Below are 16,571 nucleotides of genomic sequence, written 5' to 3' on the forward strand. Positions count from 1 at the left end.
TGGGAGCAGGTATTTAATCAACAGATGAATAAATATTTATTCTGGCATAGTTGAACACAATAGGCTATATAACCCACATTGGTGTAAACTGTTCACTCATCTGCTCACTTGCAATTTCTTTGGACAGCCTGGATCAATTGACATAAACTGTGTTATACCATGGAGATAAAGTGTATGATTATTATTACTTTTTTTTATAATATTATGTAACATCATAGTATTCTTTTTTTCAAGTAATCCACACAATATTGTCACTTTTATTAGATGTATAAATGTCTCCTTATGCAGCATGAACAATTAATATTATATTTATTGGTTGATTAACTAGATCAGCTAAATATTAAGATATAAAGGCTTTTGTGTAAATTTCCACCATTGATCACATAGTGGTAAACTCCTCCGTGGGCAATCAAGTGGTATGCTGATTCAGATTTGCAGGGCATCATAGAGTCTAACATGGCATCCAACTCTTCTGGTTTGGGCGAAGAATCGAGAATTATTCCACACGCGCCCAACACTGCTCAATGTCCATTGTTTGCCTTATGACTTGTCAATTAGACACAGCAGAAAATAGAATTAAATGTTTCTACAATCCTTGGGTTATAAAAGACTGCATTATGAGGCAAGGGTCCAGAGTGTTTACTAGTGTCCTGCTGTAGAGGCCTTAATTCTAGGGATCTGCAGGGCCCCAGCTTGCAGAGACCCCAATGATGTGTTCTTCTGACACTGAATATTGATATTGGCATAACATTTGAAACAGAGAAAAGCATTAAAATGCATATTTATTTTTATTAGTTGTAATCTTCTATTTTGTCTTTCAAATCAATCTTCTGTCTTGCCAATTTACACATCCTATTGACGAGAAAATACAGCCAATATTAAGGGTTTTACAGGAAACCAGGTTTTTATGTGACAGATTCTTCAATGAAACTCATCAGGTAATTTGCAATGCAAAATGAATTGTGTTTTCCTAACGATACATTTCACCTAGAGAACAGAGAAACCGGTGCAGAATTTCTAAAATTGCCTGCGTGATCAATTCTCATGGTGGATTACACTCTGCATGACATGGCCACGTTTCTAGTAACCTTTCTGGTAAAATGAATAAAAGTAGCTCGTGTTTTTAGATGAACTATTTTGTTCTCGAGGGGAAATTTTAAGCTTGTAAACTAAATTTTATATACAAACACTAGCTGAAGAGCCTGGCGCTGCCCGGGCATAGTAACTGACTATGGTTAGTTATAGCAAATTATAATGATTATATCTATATATATAAAGCTGAGTGTAGAGCCCCGCCCATTCCCCATAGCCACATTCACTATAATATCCCACATCATCCCGTCAGCCAGAGCTACCGGACTACTACCCCTAATATCCCACATCATTCCATCAGCCAGAGCCACCGGACAACTACAACTAATATCCCATATCATCCCGTCAGCCAGAGCTACCGGACTACTACCCATAATATCCCACATTGTCCCATCAGCCAGAGCCACCGGACAACTACCACTAATATCCCACATCATCCCGTCAGCCAGAGCTACCTGACTACTACCCATAATATCCCACATCGTCTCATCAGCCAGAGCCACCGGACTACTATCACTAATATCCCATATCATCCCGTCAGCCAGAGCTACTAGACTATTACCCATAATATCCCACATCATCCCGTCAGCCTGGAGTCAGAACCAGAGCGATGAGTGGAACGGCCCTAACTTCCATACTGGGGATCCCGTTAAGAGAGGCCTGGCGTCAGAACCAGAGCGCTGAGAGGATTTGCCCTGACTTCCATACCGGAGATCCTTTTAAGAGAGGCCTGGGGTCAGTACCAGAGCGCAAAGTGGATTTTCCCTCACTTCCGTACCGAGGATCCCTTTAAGAGTGGACTTGGGTCAGAACCAGAGCGCTGAGTGGATCTGCCCTAACTTCCACACAGGAGATCCCTTTAATAGAGCCTGGGGTCAGTATCAGAGCATTTGAAGGCAATTGCCCTGACTTCCTTACCGGGGATCCCTTTAAGAGAGGCCTGGGGTCAGAGTTAAAGCACTGGATGGAATTGCCCTGACTTCCATACCGGAGATCCCATTAAGAAGGGCCTGGGGTCAGTACCAAAGCACAGAGTGGATTTGCCGTAAATTCCATACCAATGATCCCTTTAAGAGACCCTGGGGTCAGAACCACAGAGCTGAGTGGAACTGTCCTAACTTCCATACCGGGGATCCCTTTAAGAGAGGCCTGGGGTCAAAACCAAAGTACTGGATGGATTTGCTCTGACTTCCATACCAATAGTCCCTTTAAGAGGGAAGATGTGCCTATGGGATGGAGGATGTGTGATGGGGATATGGGCAGGGAGGGGGGAATCATTTCTGTCATGTGCTCTCTGCTCCTTTCAAGGGGCAGACAATGGCTGGGAGCTTATGTTCCTAGGGATGCTATATTTCTCCCACCATGTCAGCGTCTGCTGAGGTGTTGTCATGTGGGAAAACTGTTGGTCATAGCAACCAATCACAGCTCAGCTTCTTTTAACCAGCTCTGGTGAAATGAGAGATGCTTAGTGATTGTTTGCAAGGAAAACTTTTGCTCATAGCAACCAATCACAGCTCAGCTTCTTTTGAACAGCTCTGGTGAAATAAAAGATGCTTTGTGATTGGTTGGTGATACACACATACACACATTCATTTTTATGATCCCACCTGGACCCGTAGAAGCGAGTTATCGCGAAACGGCCGTTGTCCGGCACCTCCCTCCCCTAGCATTCCTCTACGTCCTGCATGTCCACACATTTGATGGAAATTATGTGAAATAAAGACAGTTTTTCAGCTACATCGGTGAGTGCTGCATATTTTTTCTTTTTTCGCTTCACATTGAAACGTTCATTTTTATATATAGAGATCTACACTGTTTGGACTTTTTCTTTATTGGTCATAGTCTCTTCTGATAAACATCAAATATGAAAGTACAAAAGAATTTTTGTAATAAAAAGTAAAAGATAAATAGAAGAATAAAATGGCAAGATTGGAAATGTTAAACATTAGTAATTAAAATTTCAAGGGATACTTCTGTGATGACAAGGCACCATGGTCAACATCATGAAATTATGTTCAGTACTTCCCCAGTAATTAGCAGTCAACCAACTAATAAACGCACAGTAATTTATTGTAAAAGCACACACATTTTTGCCATGCAAAACAGATGCCTACAGAAGCAAGTGCTTCTCAAATAATTTGAATATCATCAAAAAGTTAATTTATTAAAGTTCTTCAATACATAAAGTGAAACTTTGATATTATATATAGTCATTACAAACAGAGTCATCTATTTCAAGTGTTTATTTCTGTTCATGTTGATGATTATGGCTTACAGCCAATGAAAACCCAAAAGTCATTATCTCAGTAAATTAGAATAATTAACAAAAAACACCTGCAAAGACTTCCTAAGCATTTAAAAAGGTCCCTTTGTCTGTTTCAGTAGGCTCCACAATCATGAGGAAGACTGCTGACTAGTGATGAGCGAGTGTGCTCGTTACTCGAGTTTTCCGATCATGCTTGGGTGTTCTCCAAGTATCTTGGGCGTGCTCGTGAATTAAGTTTTACTCCCCGCAGCTGCATGATTTGCGGCTGCTGGACAGCCTGAATGCATGTGGGGATTTCCTGTTGGTTAGGAAATCCCCACATGTATTTAGGCTGACTAGCAGCCGCAAATCATGCAACTGTGGGGACTAAAACTTAATTCACGAGCACACCCAAGAAAGTAGGAGAATACCCAAGCATGCTCAGAAAACTCGAGTATCGAACACACTCGCTCATCACTACTGCTGACTTGACAGATGTCCACAAGGCAGTCATTGACACACTTCACAAGGAGGGCAAGCCACAAAAGATGATTGTTAAAGAAGCTGGCTGTTCACAGAGTGTTGTATCCAAGCATATTAATGGAAAGTTGAGTGGAAGGAATAAGTGTGGCAGAAAATGGTGCACAAGAAACCGGGATGACCACAGCCTTGAAAGGATTGTTAAGAAAAGGCCATTCAAAATTTGGGGGAGATTTACAAGGAGTGGACTGCTTCTAGAGTTATTCCTTCAAGGACCACCACACACAAACATGTCCAGGACATAGGCTACAAGTGTTGCATTCCTTGTGTCAAGCCACTCACGAACAATAGACAACGCCAGAAGTGTCTCACCTGGACCAAGGAGAAAAAATACTGTACTGTTGCTCAGTGGTCCAAGGTGTTGTTTTCAGATGAAAGTAAGTTTTGCATTTAATTTGGAAATCAAGTTCCCGGAGTCTGGAGGATAAGTGGAGAGACAGACAATCCAAGCTGCTTGAGGTCTAGTGTGGACTTTCCACAATCAGTGATGGTTGTGGAAAGTCTGTTGTGAATTCTCTTGATCTGACTTCTGAGTCGGGGCTCCCTTTGGTGGTTACTGCGGGTAGTGGAGTTGGCTGGGTTGACAGAAGTCTGCCAACTGACGACGATGATTGGAAATCAGGGGTTACTGACTGGGAGGATATAAGTGAGCAGGCTTCCCTCAGTTGCTGCTGGTGATTGTTTCTTCCTGTGCATTTTGAGGTCTGCTGTCTTCTGCCTGATCCTGCATTTTTCAGTTAAGTTATTCATTTGCTAATCCTTTGCATCTGATCTGGTTTTTTCTCTTTCTGCTTTGCTGTGAGGGTTCAGCGTGCTCCCTGCTGGGGCAGCGCTGGACCCCGCTCTATATGTTACAGCTTGTGTCAGTTTGTTCAGTCCCCTGTTATATTAGTCTCTTTTGCTTTACTGCCAGTTCACACCAGAATGCTGATATAGTGGGGGAGAGGTCGTGAGACCTCAGTGTTTTTTGTACATCAGACGTGTTGGATTTTTTAGGGTTTTTGCGTGATTGCAGTCAGTGTCTTTCCTTTCCTATCCTATCTAGACAGTTTGGGCCCTATTATTTGCCCAGTCTATTTTCTGCCTGTGCTTGTGCCTTGTCTCACCGCCAATATATGTTTGGGGGCTATCTATTTCTTTGGGGTTCTACTCCGGGGCAGTTTAGATTTCACCTTTCTTGCTTTAAGCTTAGCTAGTAATCCGGCTGGGCCGAGGTGTCTAGGGCATCGTAGGTACACCCCACAGCTACTGCTAGTTGTGTTGTTAGGCTAAGGGGTCTGCAATCCACTGAGTTACCAACCCTTCTGGTTTCCTGGTGGCCTAGCCTATTCATGCTATCCTCCTCGGTGACCTATTCATAACAGAATCACCAGCCTAAACTGTAGACTCTAGGGTACTCTAAAGAAGGAAAGAATGGTAAAAAAAAAAAAAACTGTCCAAATGTTTTTTTTTATTATATATTTTTTCTTCTTTTTCTCTGGGGCCGTAGGAGGATTTTTTCTTTAATGGAGACTAAGCAATTGTCTGATCATGTTGAGCAGCTTGCTGCTGAAGTGTGGGGAATTTCTGCCTATCTCGCTCAATCATCTGCTGTAGAACCAAAGATCCCTCCTGATGTGTTTTTTGGGGATTGGTCTAAATTTTTAAATTTTAAGAGTAATTGTAAACTATTTTTCGCTTTGAAACCTAACTCACCAGGGAGCTCGGTGCAGCAGGTTAAAATTGTCATCTTGCTGCACGGTGATCCCCAGGACTGGGCTTTTTCTCTGACACCTGGAGATCCTATTCTGGCTAATGTGGATGTGTCTTTTCAAGCAATGGGGTTGTTGTATGATGAACCTAGTGCTATTGTTCAAGCTGAGAAAACCTTATTGGCATTGAACCAGGGTCAGGATGCTGCAGAGTTATATTGTCAAAAATTCAGAAAGTGGGTGGTCCTTTCTAAATTAAATGATGATGCCCTAGCAGCTCTCTTTCGGAAAGGTCTGGCAACAACTGTAAAAGATGTTATGGTGGGATTTCCTGTCCCCTCTGGTCTTAACGACTCTATGTCAGTAGCCATTCAAATTGATCAACGTTTATGTGAACGTAAAACTACTCGAGAGGTGGTGCTGCCTTTCGAACAAACTTCTGAACCCATGCAATGTGATAGGGTTTTTTCTAGGGCGCAATGTCAAGAGTTTAGAAGGTGTAATAAGTTGTGCTTCTTTTGTGGGGAGGCCTTTCATACTATTTCTGTCTGCCCTAAATGAGAAAAACATTTTGCTCACTCATTTGCGGTGGGCAGTGTACAACCTAAGTTACTTTTGGCGGTTACTTTGATCTGCTCCTTGTTTATATTTTCTGCTAAGGCTTTTGTTGATTCAGGAGCAGCTTTGAATCTGATGGGTTTTGACTTTGCCAAACGTTGTGGTTTTCCCATGGTGCCCCTGCGCACCCCTATTCCTTTGAGGGGTATTGATGTTACCCCTTTGGTGGAGAATAAACCCCAGTTTTGGACCAAGGTGATAATGCAGGTCGCCCCGAAACACCAAGAGAGTTGTAAATTTTTGGTGTTGCACAATTTACATGATATTATTGTACTGGGTTTTCCTTGGTTGCAAACCCATAATCCTGTTTTGGATTGGAAATCTGCGTCTGTGTTGAGTTGGTCTTGTCAATATGTTCTTAGTGACACTCCTGTTTTCTCTACCTCTCCCCAGTCTCATGATGTTCCTGACTATTTGGCTGATTTTTCTGATGTATTTAGTGAGAGTAAATCCACGTCTTTGCCTCCTCATAGGAGTTATGACTAGTGTTGAGCATTCCGATACCGCAAGTATCGGGTATCGGCCGATACTTGCTGTATCGGAATTCCGATACCGACTTCCGATATTTTTTCAATATCGGAATTCGGCATCGGAATCGGAAGTTCAGTTGATTGACGGCCTGACGTCATCATGATGCGCGGTGTGTGCGCATCATGATGCGCCGTCATTTCGGGCCTTCCGGGGGTCTCTGCCGGCCTGCCGGGGGGCTGTGCCGGCCTGCCGGGGGGCTGTGTGGACTGCCCGGGGGGCTGTGTGGACTGCCCGGGGTCTGTACCGGCCTGCCGGGGGGCTGTGCCGGCCTGCCGGTGGTCTGTGCACCCTGTGGGGGTCTGTACCGGCCTGCCGGGGGGCTGTGCCGGCCTGCCGGGGGGCTGCGCTGATGTCCGGGGGTCTGTGCAAGCATCGTCCGATGGGACTACAAGTCCCATCGGGCGATGCCTGCTACCATGACAGTGATTGACACATTAGCCAATGATGGGACAGTAGTAGTCCCATCATCCGGCTAATGTGTTAAATGTTAAAAAAAAAAAAAATACTACATACATACTACATGCATGCTACATACATACTACATGCTACATACATACTACATATAAACTACATACATACTACATACATGCTACATACATACTACATGCATGCTACATACATACTACATGCTACATACATACTACATGCATGCTACATACATACTACATATATACTACATACATACTACATACATGCTACATACATACTGCATGCTACATACATACTACATACATACTACATGCATGCTACATACATACTACATATATACTACATGCATGCTACATACATACTACATGCTACATACATGCTACATATATACTACATACATACTACATACATGCTACATACATACTGCATGCTACATACATACTACATACATACTACATACATACTACATGCATGCTACATACATACTACATGCATGCTACATACATACTACATGCATGCTACATGCATGCTACATACATACTACATGCTACATACATACCACATACATACTACATACATACTACATACTACATATATACTACATGCATGCTACATACATACTACATGCTACATACATACCACATACATACTACATACATACTACATACATACTACATGCTACATACATACTACATATATACTACATGCATGCTACATACATACTACATGCTACATACATACCACATACATACTACATACATACTACATGCTACATACATACTACATATATACTACATGCATGCTACATACATAATACATGCTACATACATACCACATACATACTACATACATGCTACATATATACTACATGCATGCTACATACATACTACATATATACTACATGCATGCTACATACATACTACATGCTACATGCATGCTACATACATACTACATACATACTACATGCTACATACATACCACATATATACTACATACATACAATACATTCATACAATACATACATAGACATACAGTACATATAACATAGAGTAACATACTTACCAATACTTGTCACATTGTTCCCCAAAGCCATTGTCTTTTCCGGAATAAATATTAACATAACAAACCACAAAAATACTCACCCACGATCCGAAGCAGTCCACGAGTGTGTCCCACGACGATCTTGGGTAGAGAACTGCAGCATCAGATGATGCTGCCGTTCTCTACGGGCTGCAGGAATCCAATGACGGAAGGTAGGTATCCTTCCGCACTGTATTCCTCCGCCACTTAAAAAAAAAAAAGTCCCTAGTCTCACTTTATGCCATTGCTGCGTGGGAATTTCCCACACAGCAATGGCATAAAGTGAGACTAGGGACTTTTTTTTTTTTAAGTGACGGAGGAATACAGTGCGGAAGGATACCTACCTTCCGTCATTGGATTCCTGCAGCCCGTAGAGAACGGCAGCAACAGCTGATGCTGCAGTTCTCTACCCAAGATCGTCGTGGGACACACTCGTGGACTGCTTCGGATCGTGGGTGAGTATTTTTGTGGTTTGTTATGTTAATATTTATTCCGGAAAAGACAATGGCTTCGGGGAACAATGTGACAAGTATTGGTAAGTATGTTACTCTATGTTATATGTACTGTATGTCTATGTATGTATTGTATGAATGTATTGTATGTATGTAGTATATATGTGGTATGTATGTAGCATGTAGTATGTATGTAGTATGTATGTAGCATGCATGTAGCATGCAGTATGTATGTAGCATGCATGTAGTATATATGTATATGTATGTGGTATGTATGTAGCATGTAGTATGTATGTAGCATGCATGTAGTATGTATGTAGCATGCATGTAGTATATATGTAGTATGTATGTAGCATGTAGTATGTATGTAGCATGCATGTAGTATATATGTAGTATGTAGCATGTAGTATGTATGTAGCATGCATGTAGTATATATGTAGTATGTAGCATGTAGTATGTATGTAGCATGCATGTAGTATATATGTGTTATGTATGTAGCATGTAGCATGCATGTAGCATGCATGTAGTATGTATGTAGTATATATGTGGTATGTATGTAGCATGCAGTATGTATGTAGCATGCATGTAGTATATATGTAGTATGTATGTTGCATGTAGTATTTATGTAGTATGAATGTAGCATGTATGTAGTATGTAGTATGAATGTAGCATGTATGTAGTATGCATGTTGTATGTATGTAGCATGTAATTTTTTTTTTTTTTTTTTACATTTAACACATTAGCCGGATGATGGGACTACTACTGTCCCATCATTGGCTAATGTGTCAATCACTGTCATGGTAGCAGGCATCGCCCGATGGGACTTGTAGTCCCATCGGACGATGCCTGCACAGACCCCCGGAGCCTGCACAGACCACCGGCAGGCCGGCACAGCCCCCCGGCAGGCCGGCACAGCCCCCCGGAGCCTGCACAGCCCCCCGGCAGGCCAGCACAGCCCCCCGGCAGGCCGGCACAGCCCCCCGGAGCCTGCACAGACCACCGGCAGGCCGGCACAGACCACCGGAGCCTGCACAGACCCCCTGGCAGGCCGGCACAGCCCCCCGAAAGGCCCGTACAGACCCCAGAGAGGCTGTACAAGGGCAGGAAAGGGTTTTTCTTATTCCGATACCGGAAGTCCCATAGACTTGAATGGGACTTCCGGTATCGGAATCGGCGATACCGATACTTTTTTTAAAGATCGGCCGATACCATCCGATACGATACTTTGAAGTATCGGACGGTATCGCTCAACTCTAGTTATGACTGCGCAATTGAGTTAATGCCCAGTTGTAAATTTCCCAAAGGTCGGCTTTTCAACTTTTCGGTACCTGAACATGATGCTATGCGATCTTATATCAAGGAGTCATTGGAGAAGGGTCATATCAGACCATCCGCTTCACCTTTAGGTGCTGGTTTTTTTTGTGGCCAAGAAAGATGGCTCATTAAGGCCATGTATTGACTATCGTTCCCTTAACAAAATCACTGTTAAATATCAGTACCCATTACCCCTGATTTCTGATTTATTTTCCAGAGTTAAAAGTGCTTGTTGGTTTACCAAACTTGACCTCAGGTGGGCGTATAATCTTATTCGCATCAAGCATGGGGATGAATGGAAGACGGCGTTTAAAACTCCAGAGGGACATTTTGAGTACCTGGTGATGCCTTTTGGGCTCACTAATGCCCCTTCCGTCTTCCAATCTTTTTTGAAATGGACCCGGTCAAGGTACAAGCCATTTATGTTTGGGCTCAGCCTACTTCTCTGAAGGTTCTCCAGAAGTTTTTGGGTGTTGCTAATTTCTACCGTAAATTCATAAGTAATTTTTCTGGTATTATTAAACCACTGACGGATTTGACCAAAAAGAGCGTTGATGTGGTGAATTGGTCTCCAGAGGCTGTCTCGGCATTTCGGGAGCTTAAGCGGAGATTCACTTCTGCTCCAGTTTTACGGCAACCTGATGTTTCACTCCCATTTCAGGTGGAGATGGATGCTTCTGAGATTGGTACAGGAGCCGTTTTGTCTCAAAGAGATCCGGTAACCTCTAAGATGAATCCCTGTGCCTTCTTTTCTCAAAAATTTTCCCCATCTGAGTGTAATTATGACGTGGGGAATCAGGAATTGTTGGCCATGAAGTGGGCATTTGAAGAGTGGAGACATTGGTTGGAGGGAGCTAGACATCAAGCTGTGGTCCTCACCGACCACAAGAATTTGATTTATCTTGAATCAGCCAAGCACTTGAATTCTAGAGAGGCTAGGTGGGCCTTGTTTTTCACGCGTTTTAATTTTGTGATCTCCTTTCTTCCGGGCACTAAGAGCGTTAAGGCGGGCTGTTGTGAGTTCATTTTCCTCTTCGTCACTGAGGTCTGGTGAACTCCCTATTCTGGTAAAGGAAGGTAATGAGCCTGATTATCAGGCACCTGAGCCTAATGAGGATGACTGGCTGAGTGGAGTCACGGACTGGATATAAGGCTGCCGACGCCCTTCTGCCCTGCGGGTGATTTCTCTGTGGACTTCTAGGACACCAGTCTGATTCCTGCTCCTCTAAAGCTAAGTTTTCTGCTTTGCCTGTTAGCATTTGTGTTTTGTTTTTGTTTTCCTTGCTTTTCTGGATTCTGCCATTCCCTGCTGGGGTGAGCTGAATCTCCTTTTGCCGGTTGCTCTGTCTTCAGAATATTCCTGAGTACTGACATAGCTTTTTTGAAGCCTAGCGTCTTCAGGGCCTTTTTCACTGTCAGTCTGTTGGCTCTTATTTTCATAGGGTTTTTCACGGATTGCAGACAGCAGCCTTCCTGTCCTTTCCTATCTAGTTAGCTTGGGCCCCATCTTTGCTCAGTCTATATTTCTGTCTGTGTTATTGTTTTCATCTTGCTTCACCGTCATTATATGTTGGGGGCTGCCTATTGCTTTGGGGTCTGCTATGGGGCAGTTTAGATTTCCCCTTTCTTTCTATAGGCCTATTTAATTCTCCGGCTGTGATCAAGGGGTCTAGGGCATCGTAGGAACCCCCCACGGCTACTGTTAGTTGTTGTGATAGGATCAGGGGTCTGCAATCCGATAGCTGCCAACCTCTCTGGTTTTCTGGACTTAGCTAGCATTTCTGTTTTTGCCTCCTACGGTGACTCAATCATAACAGCGGGCGCCCTTTCCAGGAGTTTCTTTGCGGATTCTCTTGATGTAACCGAGCCTACTACCATTCTAAATGATGGTGTAGTTCTCTCCGCCATCTCACCCGATTTGAGACGTGCTCTGGAGGAATTTCAGGAGGACAAACCTGAACGATAACCTATGGGAAAATTGTATGTACCTGACCAGTGGAGGTGAAGAGTAATGTCTGAAATTCATTGTTCCACGTTAGCTGGTCATCCAGGTATTTTTGGTGCCAGAGATTTGGTGAGTCGGTCTTTTTGGTGGCCTGCCTTATCTCATGATGTCAGGAATTTTGTGCAGTCCTGTGGGACTTGTTCTCGGTCCAAGCTCTGTTCTCATTCTAGTGGTTTGTTGATGCCCCTGCCAGTGCCCAGGAGGCCATGGACCCATATATCAATGGATTTTATTTCTGATCTCCCTGTCTCTCAGAGAATGACTGTTATCTGGGTGATCTGTGATAGATTTTCTAAGATGGTCCATCTTGTACCACTCCCAAAGTTGCCATCTTCTTCTGAGTTGGTGCCCTTGTTTTTACAACAGGTGGTTCATTTGCATGGGATTCCTGAGAACATTGTGTTGGACAGAGGAGTCCAGTTTGTTTCCAGATTTTGGAGAGCTTTTTGTTCCAAACTAGGAATTCGGTTATCTTTCTCCTCTGCATTTCATTTTCAGTCCAATGGGCAGACTGAGAGAACAAACCAGACTTTGGAATCCTATTTGAGATGTTTTCTATCTGCTAATCAAGATGACTGGGTCTCATTTTTGCCCTTGGCCGAATTCGTGCTAAACAATAGGGCTAGTTCTGCCACTTTGATGTCGCCCTTTTTCTGTAACTTTGGGTTTCATCCTCGATTTTCTTGGGGGCAGGAGGAAGCTGGCCGGGTTGACAGAATTTGCCACTTGACGACGATGATTGGAAATAAGGGGTTACTGACTGGAAGGATATAAGTGAGCAGGCTTCCCTCAGTTGCTGCTGGTGATTGTTTCTTCCTGTGCATTTTGAGGTCTGCTGTCTCCTGCCTGATCCTGCATTTTTCTGCTAAGTTATTCATTTGCTAATCCTTTGCATCTGATCTGGTTTTGTCTCTTTCTGCTTTGCTGTGAGGGTTCAGCGTGCTCCCTGCTGGGGCAGCGCTGGACCCCGCTCCATACGTTACAGCTTGTGTCAGTTTGTTCAGTCCCCTGTTATATTAGTCTCTTTTGATTTGCTGCCAGTTCACACCAGAATGCTGATATAGTGGGGGAGAGGCCGTGAGATCTCAGTGTTTTTTGTACATCAGACATGTTGGATTTTTTAGGGTTTTTGCGTAATTGCAGACAGTGTGTTTCCTTTCCTATCCTATCTAGACAGTTTGGGCCCCATCATTTGCCCAGTCTATTTTCTGCCTGTGTTTTATGAAGGCCAAAGTCAGCGCAGCCAACTACCAGGAAATTTTAGGGCACTTCATGCTTCCCTCTGCCGACATGCTTTTTGGAAATGGAAGTTTCTTTCTCCAGAAGGACTTGGCACCTGTCTGTTAAGGATACGTATCCTGATTGAAAACGTACAAATAGACGCTTGCAGACAAAATGAAGGCTTTGCTGAACGTGTGTATATATATATATATATATATATATATTGAATAATGTTGGAATGGCATCCAGTATGCTTGCACAAAGTTGTACCAGTCAACTCATGTCAATCAAGGATTGACATGCTATGTGTAACTGTGAAAATAGGAAAATCCTAATGATTCTTCCACTAAAACTTTATTGCTGTTATGGAGAAACAGGATAATAAAGATAGCTGACCATATCGATTGACTTTGAAGATTATGTGCAAGACAGATGTCAGCTTGACCTAAGTGATTAACCGTTAGAGTGATATAGATAATGACATGAGCAACAAATGTTAGCAATGATTATTAGCAATAATTATAGGATAAGGCTATGAGGTAATGTAAGACAAAGTCCTTTATTTTTTCCCTATAAAATGTTGTACAGTTCAACCAATAAAGCAGAATACATTTGAGACGCGACTTCTCTGTCTATGTCTTGTGATTTCTCTGGCCGCAAAATTCCAAAATGCAATTTGTAGGTAGACAACTAAGACGAGAATACACCCATTTAGTGTGCCCCAACAGTCCACACTGCCAAAAGTACTAATACCTGGTTTACAAACAACAGTATCACTGTGCATGATTGGCCAGCAAACTCGCCTTACCTTAACCCCATAGATTCATAGAGAATCTATGTCAATACGAAGATGTGAGACACCAGACCCAACAATGCAGACGAGCTGAAGACTGCTATCAAAGTAGCATGGGCTTCCATAACACTTCAGCAGTGCCACAGGCTGATTGTCTCCAAGCAACGCTGCATTGATGCAGTAATTGATGCAAAAGGTGAACCGACCAAGTATTGAGTGTATTTACTGAACATATATTTCAGTAGCCCAACATTTCGGATTTTAAAATCATTTTTCAAGCTGGTGTTATAAAATATTCTAATCTACTGAGATAATGACTTTTGTGTTTTCATTGGCTGTAAGCCATAATCATCAACATTAACAGAAATAAACACTTGAAATAGATCACTCTGTTTTAATGACTCTATATAATATAGGAGTGTCACTTTTTGTATTGAAGAACTGAAATAAATTAACTGTTTGATGGAATTCTAATTTTGTGAGAAGCACTTATATCTGAGCTGAAGCCCATAAAATAACATAGCGCTTTGGAGCTATTTTAATGATTAAATAAATGTTTCAACTTACAAAAAGTAAGCAAGTTGCTAGTATAGCCGCCTTCATTTTCACATCAAGATCCAAAGCAAAATGAACATCATATGTCTTTGAACTGTAATTTTCTTTTATAGTAATCATTCCAACCACCATTTTCTCCTGAACATTCGTTACCTGTAAATGAGACGTTTACATAAAAACATTTATATACCAGTACTCACAGGTTTTATCCATTAAAAGTCACAAAATATAAATAATTCCAAGCTCTTAAAAATGAACAAAATAAAGTAAGGACCAGTAGTGTAATTTAAAGCTCATGGATACTAAACCCCAATCTCCAACAGCGCTTTGAAATTACAAAGATCTTTAAAGGGAACCAGTCACTAGGAATAATGCTGTTAGCCTGCAGATATGGGGTTAATCTGCAGACTAACAGCGATATGATGCTGTCTGACTCCTGCACACAGCCGAATGCAGCGGGAACAAAATGATCTTGACTCTCACGTAGAACTACCTGTAGGTCCGAAACCTCTGTCACTCCAGCTCTATTCCTATTCCTCCTATGTGACTTCAGGCAAAGGAGTTGTAGACCCAGCAGGAGGAGGTGGCGCTAAGTTGTGAAAGCAACTGGAGTGACAGAGGATTCTGATCTACAAATGGTTCTTCAGCCACATTTGCATATCAATTCAAGCCTTCATTTCTCAGTAATGGACTGGCCATTAAAAATACATTTAACATAAAAACATGATTAACCTGGTTTTCAAAAGAACAAAATTAATGATAATCGGTTATTTCTATAGCACACAGAAATTAAAATAAAATGTTTTCTTCTCTCTTAGGTACCCACTAGTCCAGGAAAAAAAAATCACTTAAATAGGCCATGATTCCCGGGAGCTACATTTATTTGAATATGAACTGCCAAGGAGTGAACATCAAAATGGAAAAAAACGAGCTCAGAGCTGTCATCAAATGCCTCTGCTTGAAAAAAATGTCTACCAAAGACATACACAGCGACTTGGTGGAAACATTGGGGGACTCTTCTCCTCCATATTCCACAGTTGCACGCTGGGCCAAGGAATTTAAGCTTGGAAGAACATCGATGGAAGATGAACATCGCAAAGGATGCCCATCCACGTCCCTCAATGAAAAAAACGTGAAAAAAGTTGAAGACGTTGTGTTGGCAGATCGAAGAGTGACTATCAGGCATGTAGCTGAGGTCACAGGGATCTCATATGGCAGTATTCCAAGAATCCTTGCAAAAGAATTGCATATGAGAAAGGTCTCCGCGCGTTGGGTGCCAAAAAAGTTAACCGACGAGCAAAAGAAGAAACGAGTTGACATTTTAATAGCACATCTCGAAAAGTTCCAAGCAGACAAGGAGAATTTTTTGTCACGATTTTTGACCATGGATGAGACCTGGATCCACCACTTTGATCCAGAAACTAAACAACAATCGATGACATGGAAACGAGCCGACGAACCGACGCCAAAGAAATTCAAAGTGTCAAGCTCAGCAGGGAAGGTTATGGTGTCCGTTTTTTGGGACGCTGAAGGAATTATTATGGTGGACTATTTGGATAAGGGAGCCACTATTACGGGCTCCTACTACGCAGAACAAATAAGAAGATTGCGGGAGGCTATCAAGGAGAAAAGGCGCGGCAAACTGCGGGCTGGAGTGCTGTTTCACCAAGATAACGCACCAGCTCACAAAGCTGCAGTTGCCATGGCTACCATTCAAGAAGCGGGCTTTGAACTGGTGGAACACCCCCCCTATTCGCCAGATCTAGCCCCCAGTGACTTCTTTCTCTTTCCTCGGCTCAAGGAACACCTCCGGGGCAAGAAATTTGACGACAATAGCGACGTGATAACCGCTGTTGGGGAGTGTTTTGAGGGTCAAGATCAAAAAATTTTTTCGAAGGGAATTCTAAGTTTAGAAAAGAGATGGACTAAATGTATAGACTTGTTAGGAGACTATGTAGAAAATCATTTTTTTTTTTACTATATTCATTGTGTTTATTATTGATTA

General features: G+C 42.4%; 1 protein-coding gene across 1 annotated transcript in view; it reads right to left on the bottom strand.

The window, feature by feature from the left end:
• Positions 1–292: 292 nt before the first annotated feature.
• The window catches only part of LOC141092810 (phospholipid scramblase 2-like), a 100,022-nt gene continuing 83,743 nt past the window's right edge, over positions 293–16,571 (bottom strand). Inside the window, exons 7-8 of the mRNA XM_073579141.1 lie at positions 14,579–14,719; positions 293–852 (exon numbers count right to left, since the gene is read on the bottom strand). Coding sequence (XP_073435242.1) covers positions 844–852; positions 14,579–14,719 — 150 coding nt within the window. The 3' untranslated portion in view covers positions 293–843. The remainder of the gene's footprint in view (positions 853–14,578; positions 14,720–16,571) is intronic.

The sequence above is a fragment of the Dendrobates tinctorius genome, unplaced genomic scaffold, assembly GCF_039654945.1.
Source record: "Dendrobates tinctorius isolate UK_male_01 unplaced genomic scaffold, ASM3965494v1 ptg000060l, whole genome shotgun sequence".
Lineage (NCBI taxonomy): Eukaryota > Metazoa > Chordata > Amphibia > Anura > Dendrobatidae > Dendrobates > Dendrobates tinctorius.